Below are 19,377 nucleotides of genomic sequence, written 5' to 3' on the forward strand. Positions count from 1 at the left end.
GCTGTTTGATGGAGAGAAGAGCACAGAGAATAAATAGGGCGGAATCTGCCAGAAGACAAGCTATCTAAAGTGTCCATCTGTTTTCACTGTCTGTCTACTACAAACTCAGGAAATTCTACCCGACAGTATATGCTTTAATAATAAATGGTGTTATGTTGGACTCCAGAATGTCTAGACATGTTTTCGATCTTGTATTATACATGAACTATGCAAATCCTGTGTTGTATTACCACTGTGAAGTCAATAAATCATGTATCATCAAACCTCATATGTGTTTGTGATGTCACAGCTGGACTGTGATGTAACCATGGTTCAGTAACATTGAATGGCATGGAGACCAAATTCCTAGCAGTGCCCTGGTGACTTCCCTCTGACCTGGTGGGTTCCTACCCCACCCTGATGCCACACCCACACCATGGCACTGACTTCACATTCAGCTTGACTTAGCCTCTCGTCCTGTTGACCAATCTCTGTGTGATTCTAACCCTAACTTCCAATGTGACTAGTTCCCTCATGGTCTAGCCCCAGCCAAGCCCCCCAGCACAGTCAGAATACTCCAGCACCTGCTGCCCAGGACCAGGGAGAGCACTGGGGAAGACACTGTTCACTGGAAGTGAACCAAAGAATCCCACCTCTTTTGTGTTGTTGTTCAAGCAAAACCCATTTTCTATCCATTTTATGTTCCTGACAAAACACATTTGACCGAAGTCTCTAAATTAAGTAAACTCAGATCAGGTCAGAGGGGCAAGATGGATGAGGAGCTTGTTCCTGAGGGTGATGCCAATCGTGACGTAGACGAGGAGGAGGAGGATGAAGGGGTGGGTGTGGAAGACGAACCTCGGGAGGAGGAGGAGGAGGAGGAGAGAGAGTACGATGAGAATGAGGAGGACGAGGACAAGGAGAATGAGGAGGACGAGGACGAGGAGAACGATGAGGACGATGAGGAGGAGGAGGATGAGGGGGTGGGGATGGTCGAGGAGCGTGGTGGTGAGGAGGAAGAGGGGGTGGGGATGATTGAGGAGCGTGGGGGTGAGGAGGAAGAGGATGAGGGGGTGGGGATGGTCGAGGAGCATAGGGGTGAGGAGGAAGAGGATGAGGGGATGGTCGAGGAGCGTGGGGGTGAGGAGGAGGAGAGAGAGGAGGACGATGAGAATGAGGAGGACGAGGATGAGGAGAACGATGAGGACGATGAGGAGGAGGAGGAGAGAGAGGAGGAAGACGAGGAGGAGGAGGACCAGGACGAAGAGCATGAGGAGGAGAGAGAGGAGGAAGACGAGGAGGAGGAGGACCAGGACGAAGAGCATGAGGAGAAGGAGGAAGAACCTGACAACAATGGCGGCACCGATGAGGATGACGATGAGGAAGAGGAGGATGATGAAGACGAGGAGATGGCGGTCCACGGCTGGGGCTTCCTGCCATCCGTGTGTTTGTGGCGGCTATTCTGGTGGCTCCGCGACCGGGACCGCATGTGCGCCAACCTGGTGTGTCGTCACTGGCACGCCGTGATGCATTCCCCCTCCCTCTGGCGTTTCCGACGCTTCCATCTCTCCGGCCGCCTGACCAGGTTCCGTAGGTCGGAGCCCTTGACCACCCTCACCTACGCACGCCACCTGGGGGGCTACCTGGAGACGCTGGAGGTGTGCGTGTCATCTCCTCACAGCTCAATGGTCGCCCGCCGACTGCAGTACACACTTTGCGGGCTGCTGGACGAGCTAACCAGGTCAGATAAGAAGTGTTTGTGTGTGTGTGTCCAGGGTAGAGAGAGAAGACAATGTCTGTGAATGATAAGTTAGTCGATTCACTCCTCGTGTGTGGTTCTCTCGCTCCAGGGCGGGCACTCGGCTACGGTCCCTGTCCCTGACGGGGCTGGAGCTGGACCGGACAGGCTGGCCTCGGGCTGTCCGGGGGTCCCTGGTACGCTGCCTGGCTCACTTCTTCCGGAGAGGGGCTTCCCAGCTGGGCTCTGTCAGCCTCAAGGGGGCCCGTACCTCGCTTCGACAGGTACATGTTAAAAAAAGAGTACATTTACTGCTATATTACTAGTTCTACGGGTTATGATTAACATCAGCACATGGAAAGTCCAGTACTTTCCACAGTACATACCACGTAATGTGTATTTGGCGGTATGTAAACACAAAAATATAGTACCTTGAAATACAGATGGTTTTATTCAATAGAAGCTAATTAGGAATCCCAGGTCATTGATGATTTGTTTTTATTGGTCCTCGCTCCACAAATTCCTTTTTCGTCCCTCTCTCTGCTCCAGGGAATGCAGCTGCTCTCTGCCCTGTCACACTCCCAGCAGCACCAGTACCTGCGCGGACGCCCCGGAATCTCCTCTCTGGACCTGGATGACTTCTTCTCAGGCCCCCTGCCTGTGCACCTCCACCCCAGCCTTCCCCTGGCCCTGCACAGCCTGAGAGGCCTAAGCAGCCTGGGCCTCAGTTACTCCTGTGTCTCCGACGAGCTGCTCCAGGCACTGGGGCAGAACGGCTGGGGCCACGGGCGGCGGGGCCGGGGGTACGGATGGGCGAGGGAGAGGGGCATCTTGCAGAGTCTGAGGCTGAGGTGCCATGTCAATGAGGCTCACTCACAGGTGGGGAGGCTGAAGGAGGGAAGGGTTGGAGGTCTTGAAGCTTATTCTGAGAAGGAACAGAAAAAAAACATTGAAAAACAATGTTGAAACCTCCATGAAAACCTCTCTCTCTCTTTCTATCTCTTCCTTAATCATCTACCCGTTTACCCTTCCTCCCTGTGCCCAGGTGGTGTGCGACAGCTCGTGGGAGGGCTTGGTGGAGAGATGCCCAGGGCTGGAGGTCCAGCTACACGTGGAGCAGGTGGTCAACACTGACAGGCTGGGTAGGGTGCTCCTGCCCCAGGTCCCCCTCACCGACTACAGCATGACCTCCTGCTACTTCACTGAGTCGGACTGGAGCGCCAAGCCCGTCCTCTCAGAAATGCTGCCCCAGTACTGGGACAGGCTCCAGGTGACCGGGGGAGGGGGGCGCGACGGTGGTTTGGGAGAGGGGATGGAGGGTGGGGAGTGGGGGGAGGGAGAGAGGGTTGTTGGTGATGTGGGAAAGAGAACAGGGGATCAGAGGGAGATGGCTCGGGACAGGTGACAGGGTGAGGGGTGAGAAGAGTGTGCTGTGTGCGTGTGTGTGTGTGTGGTTTGGGGGGGCAGGAAGGGGGGGACAGATGACAGAGAGGGAGGTGACACGAAGAGACAGAAAGGAGGGGTTAGAGGGGGATGACAGGAGGGAGGGAGGGAGCAAATGGCGGAGGGAGGGAGCAAATGGCAGAGGGAGGGGGCAGATGGCAGAAGGAGGGGGCAGAGGGCAGAGGGAGGGGGCAGAGGGCAGAGGGAGAGGCAGGGAAAAGGAAGGGAGTAGACATGGTTGAGGAAGGGGGAAAAGACAGAGAACAGAGAAAAACATTGGTCTAATCCAGTGGTTCTCAACCCTGGTCCTCAGGGCTCACCTCATTCAAAAGAATGTTTGTTTTCAAGCTTCTACTGAGTTAGATAACGACTCAATCATTTGGATCAGGTGTGTTGGAGCAGGGAAACATCTCAAACATGCAGGACAGAGGTCCCTAAGGACCAGGGTTGAGAACCACTCCATTCGTGCATATGCAAATCAAAGACGACACTGCTCCCTGATTGAGACCAAGCCGGTGGCTTTAACCCGACCCCCTTCCCGACCTCTCGCCTGCCCCGGCCTTCTGCAGCATGTGACCTTGGACCTGAACAACTGCCACGAGTCACTGGACGAGGAGCTGTTGGAGCTGGTGGAGGTGTGCGTGTGCCTGCAACACCTGAAGGTGTGGGCCTTCTTGGAGATCAACACGGTGGAGCAGCTCCTGCAGGCCAGGCTGGAGAAGAGGACGTCCCTGAACACCCTGAAAGTACACATGCATGTGCACACACAGAAACACACACACTAGTATGATGAGGAGGAGGAGGAGGAGGATGATGATGATGGTGGTGGTGATGATGATGATGATGATAGTGGTGGTGGTGGTGATGAGGATGATGATGATGGTGGTGGTGATGATGATGGTGGTGATGATGATGATGATGATAGTGGTGGTGGTGGTGATGATGATGATGATGATAGTGGTGGTGGTGGTGATGAGGATGATGATGATGGTGGTGGTGATGATGATGGTGGTGATGATGATGATGAGTATGAGGATGATGAGGATGATGATGATGGTGGTGGTGATGAGGATGATGATAGTGGTGATGAGGAGGATGAGGATGAGGATGATGATGATGATGATGATGATGATGATGATGATGATGATGATGATGATGATGATGATGATGATGATGATGATGATGATGATGATGACGATGATGATGACGACGACGACGACGATGTGGTCAAGGTGAGGATCTACTCCGTGTCGGACGACAACCAGGAGGAGGAGGAGGAGCTGGAGGAAGTGCTGTGCCGATACACACACCTGACAGCCGTGTTACACTTCTCTGCTAGCATCCACCCCATCATATAACCACACACACATACTCAATACCAACATGTATCATCAGAACAAAGAAACTCAATAAAGAGACTCCATTCCAAGCCAAGGCAGGGCTTGGGTTCACATGATCAAAGACCGTTTATGGGAATCTATTACAGTACTCAGGGGAAAGAGCTTATCTGCTACCTGTTCCAACTATCTGCTTCCACAGAAACAAGGGTTGTTGTAAAACAACTTTAAATGGATATCCCATAACTGCAGGGGCTCTGTTGTCTCTTGCACAGAGTTATTGTTAGCTCAGTAGTTTGCCCAGGCTGAGATCCATGTGTCTTCTACTGTGTCTCGTGAGTGAGTGAGATGTGTATTAATAGTAATGTGTGTGTCTTGCTGCATGCTCTATGTTTAACATTCAGGCCCTAGCCATGCCATTCCACTAGTTTGACAGTGACACAAGCACACACACACACATATTTCACATAGAAATGTGCGCATACACACATTCACGCTCCTCAAACTCACACGCTCCCTCGCGGGCCATAGACAGTGACCCAGTTCCTTTGTAGAGGGGGGTGAGGGGTGGGGGCAGGAGGGGGCAGGGGGGGGGGGGGGCTTCACAGTGAGAGCCGTGTTGTAAGTAAAGGCATTTTCTGGCACAGAAGCAACATACAAGGAACAAACAAACCATTTATAAGTACATGAAGCAGTAATTTATTCATATTTCACATTGGCTAGGAGAAACTGGATTGCAGAAAATTTAATGTAGCCAACCTGCTTGTGTTGTTGATTGTGGAGGGTAAAACCAAGCATTAGATTAACCACTTTCATCAATAAGATATATTATATCATAAAGCACTACCTAATTTATACATTCTACAGCTTATGACCATACTATTAGCTTGACTTTGACCAATCAAATAAGTACATGACAGTGGCCCCAGATCACCAACACAGTCACGTCATTGGACGCCAGAGCTCATGAATATTTATAGGTCAGAACAGTGGAATAATTAGCCGTGTAGGCCAATGGCGTCGTCTGTAGCCTTCTGGTGGTTATAATATTCAAGAAGCTCAGCCCTGGCGAGAACCCCTTTAACAACGGGAGTGTTTCGTCCGTGTTGTTGAGGTTAACTATCTGGACTTTATTTGTCTGTCTTTGGACGATTTTGTTGAGCTAACTAGCTACATTTGTTATATTTATCAGCATCAGAGGAATTGATCTAGTGTGACTCATGTCGTCGCTACTAAAACCGTTTTCGGTAACGGACGGACCGTGTGAGACCAGTGGTCTAAGACAAGTATGCTCCACCGTTCCTGCGCCGCATCCCCAGTCTCTGACCTGCAATCCATCCCAGCATGTTGGTACCAGTACTCGAACTGTCGTTGCTGCATCGAGTTCTTCTCCGATCTACCAGTCGTACTCGGCCAGAAGGACGCTGGCGGCCGCTTCAATCGGAGGGAGAAAAATCACCCATCCTGGAAAAGCCATTCTTGCAGGTGAGTTTGCTGACACATTTCCAGCCTGCTATTCGATTCACTTTGCACTGCGGTGAACTGCATAATATCAATCTGTCGTTGCTTTCCTAGCTAGTGGAATTGGGTTGGGAAATTATGAACGCATTTATAAACAGTACAGCTATGCGCCTATCCCAAGGCCTGCAGCAACTATTAGTATACAGGCTATACAAAATAAACATTAAATCAACACGGAGTAGGCCTTGTAGTTGTTCTGTTTTCATTCTTCTAGCTTTCTGTATTTGGGAATTGTGAGTTTGTTCACATAATTGATTCATAAATGTAAAATTAGTTTTGCAATTCAAAAAAACAATCCACACTTTTTTCATTTTTAATAGTTATAATTTTCATCATGTCCTCCCACCTCAATAGAGAATAACTTTAGACTGGTAACAACATAGAACTTGCAGCATTTCTCTCACATGATAGTTCGATGAGTTGTTTTTATTTGTCATTTTAGGGGACCCCCCTCAAGGGGTTGCAAACTGATGAAGTGACAAAGGTCAAGTCTCTAAACCAGTAGTCTTCAACCCTGGTCCAGCAGATGTTTCCCTGCTCCAACACCTTATTCAAATGAATGGTTGTTATCAGGCTGCAGAGCTAAATAACAATCATTTATTTAAATCAGGTACGCTGGAGCAGGGAAACATCTAAAACATGCAAGACAGTGGGCCCTGGACCCAGGACCAGGGTTGAAGAGCACAGCTCTTAAACACAAGCCTGTCTAACCCCATACTTTCTATCTCTTTCTCTCTTTCTCTCTCTCTCTCTCTCTCTCTCTCTCTCTCTCTCTCTCTCTCTCTCTCTCTCTCTCTCTCTCTCTCTCTCTCTCACTCTATGCAGGTGGTATTGCGGGGGGTATAGAGATTTGCATCACCTTTCCTACAGAATATGTCAAGACCCAGTTACAGCTGGATGAGAGGGCTAATCCACCACGATACAGAGGCATAGGTACAAAGTATTTTATGTGTGTGTGTGTGTGTGTTTTTGACCTCCAGTCTCTCATTCTGTTCAAGGTGCAATAGGAAGTCACTCAGTGTGTGTGTGTCTGTGTGCGTTGTAAACAGGAGACTGTGTGAAACTGACAGTGCAGGACCATGGTCTTAGAGGTCTGTATCGTGGCCTCAGCTCCCTGCTCTACGGATCCATCCCCAAGTCTGCAGTAAGGTACGGCAAACACACACACACACACTCCGATGCTCTAATCTTTTAGACTCGCGTTATCCTCCTGCTCACCCTTTCTCTCTCTCTCTCTCTCTCTCTCTCTCTCTCTCTCTCTCTCTCTCTCTCTCTCTCTCTCTCTTTCTCTCTCTCTTGCTTTCTCTCGCTCTCCCTCTCTCTCTCTCCCAGGTTTGGGACGTTTGAAGTGCTTGCCAACCCCATGCGGGATGCCACCGGTCGCCTAGACAACACGCGGAGCCTCTGGTGTGGTTTGGGGGCTGGGATAGCCGAGGCCATCATCGTAGTTTGTCCAATGGAAACCCTCAAGGTGGGCGGGGTTCCGAGTCACTGCAGGCGCAGTTTAAACTGAGGTGAGGATTTCGTGTAAATGGATTTACACCATGGCTCTTCACCCCTCCTTTTTCAGGTGAAGATGATCCATGACCAGTGTTCCCTCCAGCCGCGCTACCGAGGGTTTTTCCATGGTGTCAGAGAGATCATCAGAGACCAGGGTAAGACCGACCGACAGACAGACACAGACAGACAGACAGATACAGACAGACAGACAGACTGCCCTGACAGTCTCCAACACTGCTTCCATTGTCAACTTGTGGCAGGCAGAAATAAATAAAATCTTATCTAAAGAATTGCGAGGATGATGTTGAAGTTGTCTGTACAGTGCTATAAGGGTGTGTATCGTGCCGCTGAATTTATCATGTGTGTGTGCAGGTGTGCGGGGAACCTATCAGGGTCTGACTGCCACTGTGCTGAAACAGGGATCCAATCAAGCCATCCGATTCTACGTGATGAACTCTCTGCGCAACTGGTACAAAGGTGAGAGGCCAACTCGCTTAAAACAAGCCTTTTGGTTGGCTGATGGAGACCTAAGCCAAACAGAACAGCATCCTATAGTAAGAAAACATTGTATCATTCTGACCCTATGGTTTGGTCTCCTAGGTGATGACCCCCATTGTGAGATGCACCCCATCGTCACGGCGATGTTTGGAGCGACTGCAGGGGCTGCCAGTGTGTTTGGGAACACCCCTCTGGATGTGGTCAAGACCAGGATGCAGGTGTGTGACACACACACACAACCTGTGTAAACTGTTAGTACAAGTAATACTTTCAAATACTATGTGTGTTAAATAAGTGTATGTGCATGTGCGTGTTGTAGGGATTAGAGGCTCATCGCTACACAAGCACGGTGGACTGTGCTTTTAAGATTCTGAAGAACGAGGGACCACAGGCGTGAGTACCTCCAGAAGCCTCAGATTAACCATCTGGAACAGCCACAGGATTCTCCTTTCTGGTCCCATAAACATCTCCCCCCTCTCTCTCTCTCTCTCTCTCTCTCTCTCTCTCTCTCTCTCTCTTTTTCTCTCTCTCTCTCTCTAGGTTCTACAAGGGCACAGTTCCCAGACTGGGCCGGGTGTGTTTGGATGTGGCCATAGTCTTCGTTCTCTACGAGGAAGTGGTCAAACTGCTCAACAACGCCTGGAAGACCGAATGAACCAATCAGGGCGCAGCAGAGTGGAGAGTAGGCGGGTAGGAGCAGACAGACGACCAATCCCAGAGCGGCCCCTAACCCCCTGCCCGATATCTGAATGAGATGAGATACAGTAAGATGAGTCACAATTTAGCTTCATATGGCCTGTCTAGATTATAGAGCTGGCACCATGGACATACATTCCCTGTTCATTTCAATGATTGGCTCTGTGTGCAGCCGACCATCTGATACTGTCAGATAGAGCCCAGGTCTTCCTTCGATCGGGATTGGTTGTCTCTCTCGGCTCTAAACAGGTGTGGACCAACCCCCCCCCCCCCCTCCCCCCTGGTTCCAGCTAACCTCTCACCTCTCAGCCTACAGTAGACTGAATATAGTATGGGGAACCAAATGGCTTGACCAAGGGGCACTTCAAAGATCAGCGTGGGGGTGGGGGATCTGTGCACACTCGTGCCCCTGAACAAACGTGGGTGGGTGGAGGGAGGGATAGAGGAAAGATCTAGAAGACGGTGAGGGGAAACTGGTGGGGTGGAAGAGAGAGGTTAGCCTAGGCCGTGTCCAACGCACAACGACATCAGAAATGTGTCTGTTCATCAAGCTTTCCATGGGCCTCTTCACTGGAGGTGAGCAACTTCTCTGTCAAACCATGCAAGTGTCTTCTGATTCACCCCGCTCTTACACAGAACATTCTAGCAAAACGAAAGAGACATTACCTGCAGCTGCTCAGCAAACGTCAATCTGGATTAGAGTTTTATCGGGCACAGATTAATCCTAGTGTGAAAACGAAGAATCCATATATAGCATATTTCCAAAACTGCTTAATCTGTATTGTAGATATAATCTACCTTTTCATTGCTCTTCAGTTTTATGGATCTTTAAAGGATTTCTTGTATTCACACACACGGCTGTTTGTGCACATGTACCTGGTGTGTTAATTGCCATGTAGCTTGGGTGAGAGGGTCACTTCTCATGTAATGCATGTTTGGGGAAAAAACTGCATAACCCTAGCATAATGTAGCTAAACAACATCCATCTTTTCCCAGGTTGTCTTGGTAATGCACTTAAAGTTACTGTTCATTGCAGGGTTAGGGGTCAATTCTGTTTACATTAGCCAAGTCAGCAATTTTGTCTGAATTTAATGGTCTAAAATATCATTTATTGAAATGATTGCAACAGAATTGATTCCAATCCGGGTTTAATGTATTACTGCTGTCACTATAAACTGTGGTGTCTTTTCTGCATATGTCATGTCTGTGGATGTAGGACAGCAGAATTGGGCCAGAGGTCTAATGAATCACATTTGTTGGAGTTTACACTTAAGGGACGGTTCCAGTGGACCAGGTGCACCAAATCAATGTCACCTCTATGTACCAGGCTGTTTAGGAAGGACTTAGAGAATCAGGCTGTATGTTCTGTAGCACCTGGTTTGTGCTAAGTGACCTGCTGTAGCGTTGCTATACTGTACCTAGCGAGCAATCTGGTCTGCTGCAGCTTTCCTAAACACCCTCCAGTAAAGTGAGACAACTGTTATTTTCCTTCTTGAAATAGATCTTTTGTGATGTGACATTTCAAGCTAACCCATCAAAACAATCTATTTGTAATCTAAAAGCTTTACATATAGCACAGAGGCTTGCTTGATATCGTTGAGTGAGTCCAGGGTAAAGTATGAGGCGCTACTGTACTTCTGGCAATAGATGTTCCAGCGTTAGCCTAACTGCTGTGGATAGGTTTGGTCCAAAGACAAGCCCCTCAGCCCAGGTCCTCTGTACAACATACCTTCAAGTTTCCCTGCCCAACCCCAGTCACCAGAAGATATCTCCCATGCTAAAACAACCCTGACAGTCCACAGATTCAATTCATATTAAAGTTCACATACTGAGGGCACTAAGAGAATACTTGTCTTATACTGTACTTTGTCTTTTTTTAACTAATGCACAATTTCCAATTGTTGATTGATGGATTTAAATGTTTTTACATGTTTTTATATAAATATGTCTGCACTGTCTGGTCACAAAAAATTCGAGTGAATATAATCCAATAATACATTTAGTTGGTCATTTACTTGATCTGGATTCGTACAAATATCTCCCCACTAAGGTCATAGCTGGGCCAACAGACTGTGACAGATCAAACATCTAATCAAAGCCCAGGATAGTTGACTGACCCCCATCAAGTGGATTGCGACATGCAGGCTTGAGCTCAATAGATCAGATTAACATAACACAAAACTGCTATTCATCTGCTTCTAAATAAACTTGTAACTAAATATTTTTGCATAGTTGTCTGGTGTTCATCTAGTCTCTCTGTCATTGGGCAGTATGTCTAGAATGAGTGAGGAAATACACTAGTCCTACATAATTAGATTATACCCCTCCATCCACAACAGCATATTTATCAAGGTGAACTATATAATAATCTTTGGTTTTCACAATGATCTCACACAAATGCCAGAAATATATAGTATATTTGAAGGTATAACTTTATTAATGACATAGCAAGAAGCCAACATTACAGAGGGATAAGAGATATACAATATTAACTTTGCAATAGCATTGTATTGTACAGGTAAGGCTAACAGAGCAGAGTGTATCCTGGGTAAATAGGTACCTAGATTCTAAAGTCCAGTCAGGAGGAAGCAGACCAGGGCTTAAGTCACTGTGGGTTTGGAGGGAAGGAGAGGAGATTAAGACCTGAGAGAGCAGGTCAGTGTCAGCTGCATTAGCCCCTCCACCTGCTGTCCTGTCTGCTGTATGCTAAGACCAAGCACAAGGAGGGCACACACATGCTGCTCTTATTTGGATTAGCTCGTGGCTGACCTGTACAGCAGGCCAGACATCCCTCCTCTCCTGCTTCTGTTGAAAGCTTCTGTCTCTTTTTGCTGGTTCTCCTTCCTGACCTCCTTCCTCACCCTATTTCCGGCCTTCCCCCCCCCCCTTTCTTTTCTTTCATACTGTCGTTCCCTCCTTCCTTTCATTCGGTCCACCCCTCCATCTCTCTCCTTCCTCCTATCCATTCACCTTTCCATCCTTCTATCCCTCCTTTATCCCTTCCTTCCTCCACTGTCTCGTGCCCCATGACCTACAGCCCTCTGACGTATGGTCTTCGTTGACAAACGCTGCACTGTGGGCCAGTGGGGGATTAGGTCAAGTCTTCGTCTCCCGGCTCCGCCCACGGTGAGGAGTGCGAGCAGGCTGACCTTCTGACGTCGGCAAGGCACGCGATTGGTCGGTTGGCTGGTGCAAAGTCACGGTAGAAGGGCCTGGGAACAGGGTTACCTTCTCCATCTGGAACACACACACACCACATAAGACTCAGAAAAGTGTGTGTGTGTGAGTGAGTGAATGAGAGGTTGAAACGGGAGGTCGTACTCACATCCTCAGACATTTGTCCTTCCCTCCGCTGGCTACTCTCTGTCCATCAGGACTCCAGTCCACAGCAAACACCTGCAGGAGGAACAACATGACGAGGAGGTCACCTCTTTACATCCCCCCTGCCTCTCAAACCTCTTCGTGACTTCTTAAGACTACACCCCCCCCCCCCCCCCCATCACCACTTTCACCTTCAACTCTCCACCATTCATCCACCTCCCTCTCTGTCTGTCTGTCTCACCTCGTCGGCGTGTCCGGGAAGGTCCATGTTCAGCTTGCCCGTCTTGACGTCCCACACCTTCAGCGTGCTGTCACTGCTGCCGCTCACCAGCAGCCTGCTGTCTGCCGACCACGCCACCTGGTACACGGACCCCACGTGGCCTCGCAAGGACAGCAGGTACCTACACACACACACACACACAGAGAGTTAGCGACACCCACCCAGTAGGCAACAGCAGCAAATAAACAACTAAACCAGCCAATGACGCTTCTCTAGTCCAGACTGACTGTGCTAGGCCCGGTCCTAGTCCTAGTCCTGGGTCCTTACTTGCCCGTGCGGCCGTCCCAGACCTTGATGGACTTGTCGAAGGAGGCCGAGGCGACGAGGCGGGTGTCCGGGGAGAAGAGCACCTCGTTGACCAGGGCGCTGTGGCCCGTCATCCTCGCCAGGGGCTTCTTGTCCTCTGCTGGGTTCCACAGGAACATGGTGAAGTCATCGGAACCCGACACCAGGCGCTCTGGGGTCGAGCCCTAGTGCGCACACACACACACAGTGGTCAGGGTGTGCTAAACCATGCTAATCCGGCCAGCAGTTAACACACATGTGCACATGCATAGCAGCCAAACACACTTACCCTGACTTTGTTGTACCTCTGCAAGGCTCTTTCCTTCAGTTCCTCCACTGGGAAGATGAAAGAAATAAGAAGAAATTTGATGAATAGACATTTTCCACCGGCACCTGTATACCCTCCTACAGACTAGTTAGCTTATGGTCTGAGGTCAGAAGATGACCGAGCGAGATACAGAGACGGAGGAAATGGAGAGAGAGAGACTCACGTGATCCAGAGAGGTCCTGAGGGTTGACTGTGGCCGTAGCAGGTTCGAAAGCCCCGGTGCGGAGCACGTAGTCCGTACTGAGGGCCAGGGTGTTCACCCAGTGGGCGTGGCCCTGGAGCGTCCTGCACTGGACACCCTGCACACACACAGCAACCAATCAACCAATCAGTCTACTGGATACAAATACACATAGATAAATGATACTATCACGTGAAATGGATACCTCAAGTATGCAGGTAACCGCAGGTATTTACACACACACACACACTTACATCTTTGGCCCTCCAGACTTTGACAGTCCTGTCCTGGGAGGAGGTGTAGAGGAGTCCGTCTCCGCCCCACTTCACGCAGGTGACAGACTGGGTGTGGCCCGTCAGGATCTTCTCACAGCGGCCCAGCACCGCGTCCCACACGCGCACAGACCCGTCCTTGGAACTACTGGCCAGGTACCGACACTCGGGGTTACTGCCGAGACGAGGAGGAAGGTCGGTGTGCATTTAGGAACATTTGTGGGGGGACATTTTTTTTTTGTGTGTCTGCGGGTCGTGTATAAAACACCGCTTGAGCCGGAGAGATGGTGGATTCATGTTATCGACTATTAACATCGTTATGTTGCGAGTATAAGATAGGCGGGAGTGTTGTGGAGGCAGGAAGGGCATCTACTCACAGGTGCAGTGGCTCCCAGCAGAGCCAGGTGATCCACTTGGTGTGTCCCGTCAGTGTCTTCCCAATCTGCTGCCCAGAGACCGGATCCCACACGCAGATCTACAGAGACATGCATATTGTAACACACAGTGACCATGTATGACCACACCGTGTGTGTGTGTGTATGTACACCCCACCTGGCTGTTCTTGCAACCCGAGGAAAGCTTTTTTCCATCAGGTGACCAGGCAATGGTCAGAACCCAGTGGGTGTGGCCTAGAAGAGCAGAGGACATACTGATTAGCCGAGAAGAAAATAAAAGTTTTGTACACAACTCTTTGGACAGCAGCGCATCACTATAGATGCTTTCATTGGATAAGAGTCACTCGTGCAGACCTCTGGCGGTATGGTGGGGTGTCTCGGTGGTCAAGTCCCAGAAACGCACCGTGGTGTCCCCAGATCCACTGGCCAAGTACCTGACAGAGGGAAAACGAGAGAGATATCAACAATCATGGACTGGCCCAGGAGTATGTATTCCTGAGTATGTGTACACACACTCCGTGAACGGGCACCTGGTACTCACTTGCCAGTGGGGCTGAATGAGGTGGATATGACTGCCTCTGTGTGTCCTTGTAGAGAGCTGGTACAGCGGGCCACAGCGCGGACTCTGAACACGGCCTGGGGTTGGTACACCACGGGCAGAACTTGTTCCGTCTCGGCCCCCAGAGCATTCACACACACTCCCAGACTAGACACGACCTCTGCTTCCCCGCGTACGAAGAAAGCCAACGGGACGGGCTCCTCCTGTTGCAGAACACAGTCGCTTTTCATAAGAACCCTAACTGGCTAATGTTTAAAAACTCCGCCTTTAGACTGCAGGTCCTGAAGACCTGATAGATAACAACAAGACCGATTTTCCCATTTGAACCGTTGTTTACCTTCTGAAGCAGTGCATTGCAGACCAGCTGTAGTTTGTCCGGTGTGATGTCCAGTGGAACGTCAAAGGGAGATCCCAGTGCCTCCCCAGCCTCATCCTGAAACTGGATCAGCAGCCGTTCCACGTCTCCGGTTGTCATGATTTCACAGAGAAGGTTCCCAACTAACACCTAAATGGATAGCTGGCTGAACCTAGCTCGCTAAAGGAAAGGAAGTTTACAGGATGTTAAAAGGAATAGCCTACTCCGTGTGTTTATTTAGCCACCTACTGCTAGCTGGTTAGCTACTAGCTAGCTAGTTAGAAAAATAGCAAGAAAGACCCCTAACCGTACTACCACCTGCGTTCGCAAACCCAAAGGAAATCACTAACGGATGTCTTACGCCCGCAAACGCTTGGTGGGTATACATTGTCAATAAGTATTTCTAACAGTTTAGCAACAACGTCCAAACATGTAAACCAAACTTACACACGTGTGTACCAGTGGCTGCGCAATAGGAAGTACGTCATCAAACAGCGACTTTTCCACAAACCTTGCCTACATGACTAGTGACCCCTGGTGTTATTTTGCTTAATTGCTTAATTAAACTGCGTATCTTGTATGGAGGTCAATGTTGTAGATCGGCACCATTAGCGCAGATTGTGAACCCAGGTAGCAAATGCAGGGCTCTCAAGTCTCCATGCATTCACTGTGAGACTAACCATGTTGGAGTCAACCTCTTACGTAACACCTTGTATTTCTCACGCTGAGAAGTAAGGGATAAATTATCCCGCTATATAATTAATTGACGAGGCGCAGACATTACGGAAGGGAAGTGTTTCGAGTTATACAGAGTTAAATGCCACCTACCAGGCAATCAGAAACATCATAAAACTTGAGAGCCCTGTTTTTATGTAATGTTACATTGTGTAATTGTTGCATCCCATCATGCGAGCTCGCTGAGGGGCACGAGCAATAGTCCTGAGACTGTGTGTAAAGCCAATCCTTCCATTGTTGTTGTAAAATTGTAATATGTAATCAATCAATCAATTGCATATCTGTTTTAAATTCAAGTGTTTTGGAACAAGGTTTGGAAAACTTGACATTACTTTCTGACAAACATCACTGTATCAGTTACAAGCAGCATCAAAGGGATGCAATTTGATCAGTAGACATTTTCATCTTGAAGAAGAGGATGTCTTAACATCACATGTAATACCAGTTTTATAATAGGTTTAATTAGACTCAGTTATTGCACTGGAGTGTTAGAAAAACCCAGCATTGACAGAGGTTTGATAAGCTGACCAACAATATAATCAACCGTAATATAACTTAATGTAGGCTAGAACTTATGTTGGGGATAATTAGGTTCTGGATCAGTTCTTAATCAGGAATTCAGGATACAAAGTCTGGATCTCTCTTGAATCAAGGCAATGGTCGTTTACTGTAGCTCGAAGTAGAATACAGTAAGAACATAAGCGCAAAGCATTGTCATTTCAACAGAGCTTATATAGTTTTCAGATGTCATGTAGTTATCAGTTGAGACTCTGTCTGACTGTCTGTAGGCAACATCACTAAGGGTACTCGATATAAGCTATTTTCTCTCGGCTACTGAAATGGATACACAACGTTTGTTGGCTATAACTATTTTGTGCTGAAAGACAGCTTACTATGTATTTACTATTTATAATTTCGCTGGTAACTGTATTATAAAAGCAATAAGGTACTCGAGGCAGTACATTATCGTCAATAAAGTACGTGTTCCAGCGCGGAGGGCCGGCAAACCCTGAATGTACTGCCTCGAGTACCTTATTGCTTAAATAACAACATTCCCCTACCCAGTCCTCATCTGAACTGACTCCCAACATACTTCAACAACACAGAGTAACACATTTCTTGGTCATAAGATCATTGAGCATGTGTTCATATGTGGCAAAAATGAATACAATACGTTTCCATGTGCCTATTCTTTGTGGTTTTCAATGTATGGCAGTTTAAATTAATGTCCTTCTTTTATTTTTACAAACTTTTGATTTGTTTAGACAAGGGATAACATTACAAAGCACACAACAACAATCCCCACCCTCCCCCCGCCCAAAACAGACAGCAATCAACACATACAACATAGAAGGATAAAGAAAAGAAAAAAGTAAAATTGTCCACAAGATTATTTAAGAAAGTATACAAAGTACTGTCTCCAGTCCATTACATGCACAAATGTGTAAGGAAGGAATGTGTGAGGACTTGGATCTCTCTTAATCTCAACCTCGAGGACCTCACTGATTACTTTGGCAACTTGCAAAATAACTGGGGTGATATGCAGCCTATGAAGTATCTTATACTGAGTCTCCCTCAGTCTGTCAGTCTGTTGCTTTCCAATCATCCTCAATAAATTCAGTACCTAAGTTAATTTCCATTTTCAAAAGCTGATATTGGAAGTTATTGATCAATTCAATCAGAGGAGTATAGAAGCGCTGTTTGAATAATTCATCTATTAAGCTTGCTGTTGAATGGCTGCTTATAAAGCATTCCCATCTCTTGTGGATCGTACAGATCAGTAATGATGTTCCTTCTCCTTCTCTTTTTTTTCATCTCTAAAGGCTTTTACCAGGGCGTGAATCTCACAAGCAACCAGAGCGATAGCCGCACCGCCTCCCAACACCAAGCCAGCAACATTCACAGCCTGACACACCTGGAACACACACGAAAACAAATGGCAACAACTATGATTTTGTTCTATGATTTGCTGAGTAAAGTAGCCGTGGACTAGTACTGTGATGAACAGTCCTTATGGCTTTGAGTCTCGTCCCTGAATCACTCTGAACTCCATCCTATCCTACCATGTAATCGCTGTAATCTACTAGGATCCAGGTCTCGTATAGAGCCCATTGAAGTATATTTAGCATATTTACCTGGCGAGATTCTGGCTTCCCGTATCTCAGGTTTGTGACAAAGTGCTCACAGTTCTTCGTGGCGAAATTGTAGGGAAGCTCGGCTCCCACCATCTGCCTTGTGTCTTTCAGGATCAGGTCAACAGGCCTGGCGTCAAACTTCTTATCCAGGCTGTTATTGACCTGCCACTTGTCAGACCCCACCACAACCGAGAGCTTCTCCTTCTTCACCCTGCCCTTGTCGTGCATCACTGACATCAGGCCGCTATTCCCCACTCCTTGGACTTCAGATGTAGGGTGAGAAGAGAGATATGAGGGAAGGGGTAGAATCACTCATAATTCAATTGTCTATACCTCAGTTATTCAGGTACTGCTTATAGATTATTCTTATCTAGACCAGTTCATCCATCTCTCAGATAAGAGATTGCTTCGAGTACTTACAGAGAGGTGCGAAGTGAATCACAAAGCCATCTCCAATGTACACAGCCCAATGCTGATACATCCAACGGAAAATCTCAATTAGATCTCCAGGCTCTGTCTTGTGATCATACTATGGCCACATGGAAAAATAAAACAAAACCATTGATTTTGTTTTGTAGTTACATTATTTAACTGCCAAATATTTCGACATCCTAATTTATCAAAGATTGAATAAAACAAAAGACAGGGCTATCAAGTCTACTCACGCATTCGCCGTGAGACTAACGCATTTCAACCATTTCTCACGCTGAGAAGTAGGCTAATTAATACTTGTACCGCCATAAAAAAATAATGGCAGGCACACTGAGGGAAGATTTCTGCCGAATTGATTGTCTCGAGTTCCACCGAGTTAAATGCCACCTACAAGCCCGCCGTCCGTGGTAATCTTGCGTCAAATTTATGATAAAACTTGAGAGCCCTGCATACATTTACCAAAGTTGGGTCCATGGATGTTCCTTTTCCTGCTAGTCTGGTGTGAAGGTTTAAAGTGGTTTCGATGTCCAAGAAATCGTTCAGACTCTGAAGTGACAGACATGAACTTCAGACTGTAAGAGGGAGGTGAAGTTTCAACGTCAGCGAATTTCTGCCAGAACTGGCCTTGTTCCAGCTCTCACCAGGGCTGCCAACTTTTCCAAAATCCTTGCGTGAGATTTGGTAGTTGTCAGCCCTGTAAATATGCACTTCTTGTTCACATCTTGTTCCATGCGTAAGAGGTAGCCTACTCTTCTGGAACACCGCGATTTGATAGAATTCTCAACAGTGGGGTTTCTGTGTTTTGGGCCATGGTAGTTCATTGCAAAAGGCAATTACAGTTTTTCTCGATTGGTTACACACATTTTCTGAATGCATACCTCATACTCTCAGAACTCTACACACAAATGAAAAAAACACACACACAATGGGCAAACCCCCTCACTTCTCCTGCAAAATTAAACTTAACATTCAAAACAATGTTATTTAATCTCAAAATGGTATTTTGTTTTCAAATGACCAACACAAACCATCATATGAATAGACATTTATAAGAACCATTTGAACACTGATGTGCTCAATGTAAAACATTATGATGAATGGAAAACACTTCTTCTTCATTCATCATAGTGAGTTAGGCCTTTTTTTGTTCAGTGCTACATTTACTACAGACAGTACATACATACAGTAAGTGTGTTGTACAATATTTGAGAATATTGTTTTTATACTCAGAACACAGAAATACACGGTAACAAATATATTTTACATATATGTACACAGTGTACATCCCAACCAACACAAAGTTGCACATACAGTGGTTTACATACAAAACAACAGAATAATTTACTGTATAGTGTATACAGTTACATTATTATTATTTTTCTTTGTA

General features: G+C 47.4%; 4 protein-coding genes across 4 annotated transcripts; 2 read left to right on the forward strand and 2 right to left on the reverse strand.

The window, feature by feature from the left end:
• Positions 1-749: 749 nt before the first annotated feature.
• Positions 750-4,518, forward strand: LOC136963532 (F-box only protein 39-like). The gene is made up of 6 exons (XM_067257682.1): positions 750-1,720; positions 1,830-2,001; positions 2,267-2,596; positions 2,763-2,987; positions 3,730-3,906; positions 4,393-4,518. Exons 1-6 carry the CDS (start codon positions 750-752, stop codon positions 4,516-4,518), a joined length of 2,001 nt encoding a protein of 666 aa, XP_067113783.1.
• Positions 4,519-5,681: 1,163 nt separating this feature from the next.
• LOC136963368 (tricarboxylate transport protein A, mitochondrial-like) lies at positions 5,682-8,671 on the forward strand. The gene is made up of 9 exons (XM_067257476.1): positions 5,682-5,982; positions 6,844-6,951; positions 7,068-7,167; positions 7,351-7,489; positions 7,589-7,673; positions 7,891-7,995; positions 8,119-8,234; positions 8,336-8,409; positions 8,557-8,671. Exons 1-9 carry the CDS (start codon positions 5,718-5,720, stop codon positions 8,669-8,671), a joined length of 1,107 nt encoding a protein of 368 aa, XP_067113577.1. The 5' UTR covers positions 5,682-5,717.
• A 2,448-nt stretch (positions 8,672-11,119) lies between these two features.
• Positions 11,120-15,155, reverse strand: LOC136963621 (notchless protein homolog 1-like). The gene is made up of 13 exons (XM_067257771.1): positions 15,136-15,155; positions 14,671-14,868; positions 14,316-14,536; positions 14,129-14,208; positions 13,932-14,008; positions 13,757-13,854; positions 13,362-13,554; positions 13,090-13,225; positions 12,888-12,934; positions 12,581-12,783; positions 12,275-12,434; positions 12,038-12,108; positions 11,120-11,949 (listed from the first exon to the last, which is right to left on the reverse strand). Exons 2-13 carry the CDS (start codon positions 14,806-14,808, stop codon positions 11,937-11,939), a joined length of 1,437 nt encoding a protein of 478 aa, XP_067113872.1. The 5' UTR covers positions 14,809-14,868; positions 15,136-15,155; the 3' UTR covers positions 11,120-11,936.
• Positions 15,156-16,742: 1,587 nt separating this feature from the next.
• On the reverse strand, positions 16,743-18,525 carry LOC136963282 (phospholipase A and acyltransferase 3-like). The gene is made up of 4 exons (XM_067257356.1): positions 18,450-18,525; positions 17,979-18,087; positions 17,559-17,821; positions 16,743-17,338 (listed from the first exon to the last, which is right to left on the reverse strand). Exons 1-4 carry the CDS (start codon positions 18,462-18,464, stop codon positions 17,201-17,203), a joined length of 525 nt encoding a protein of 174 aa, XP_067113457.1. The 5' UTR covers positions 18,465-18,525; the 3' UTR covers positions 16,743-17,200.
• Positions 18,526-19,377: the final 852 nt, after the last annotated feature.

Source organism: Osmerus mordax, chromosome 19 (genome assembly GCF_038355195.1).
Source record: "Osmerus mordax isolate fOsmMor3 chromosome 19, fOsmMor3.pri, whole genome shotgun sequence".
In the NCBI taxonomy this organism is placed as follows: Eukaryota; Metazoa; Chordata; class Actinopteri; order Osmeriformes; family Osmeridae; genus Osmerus; species Osmerus mordax.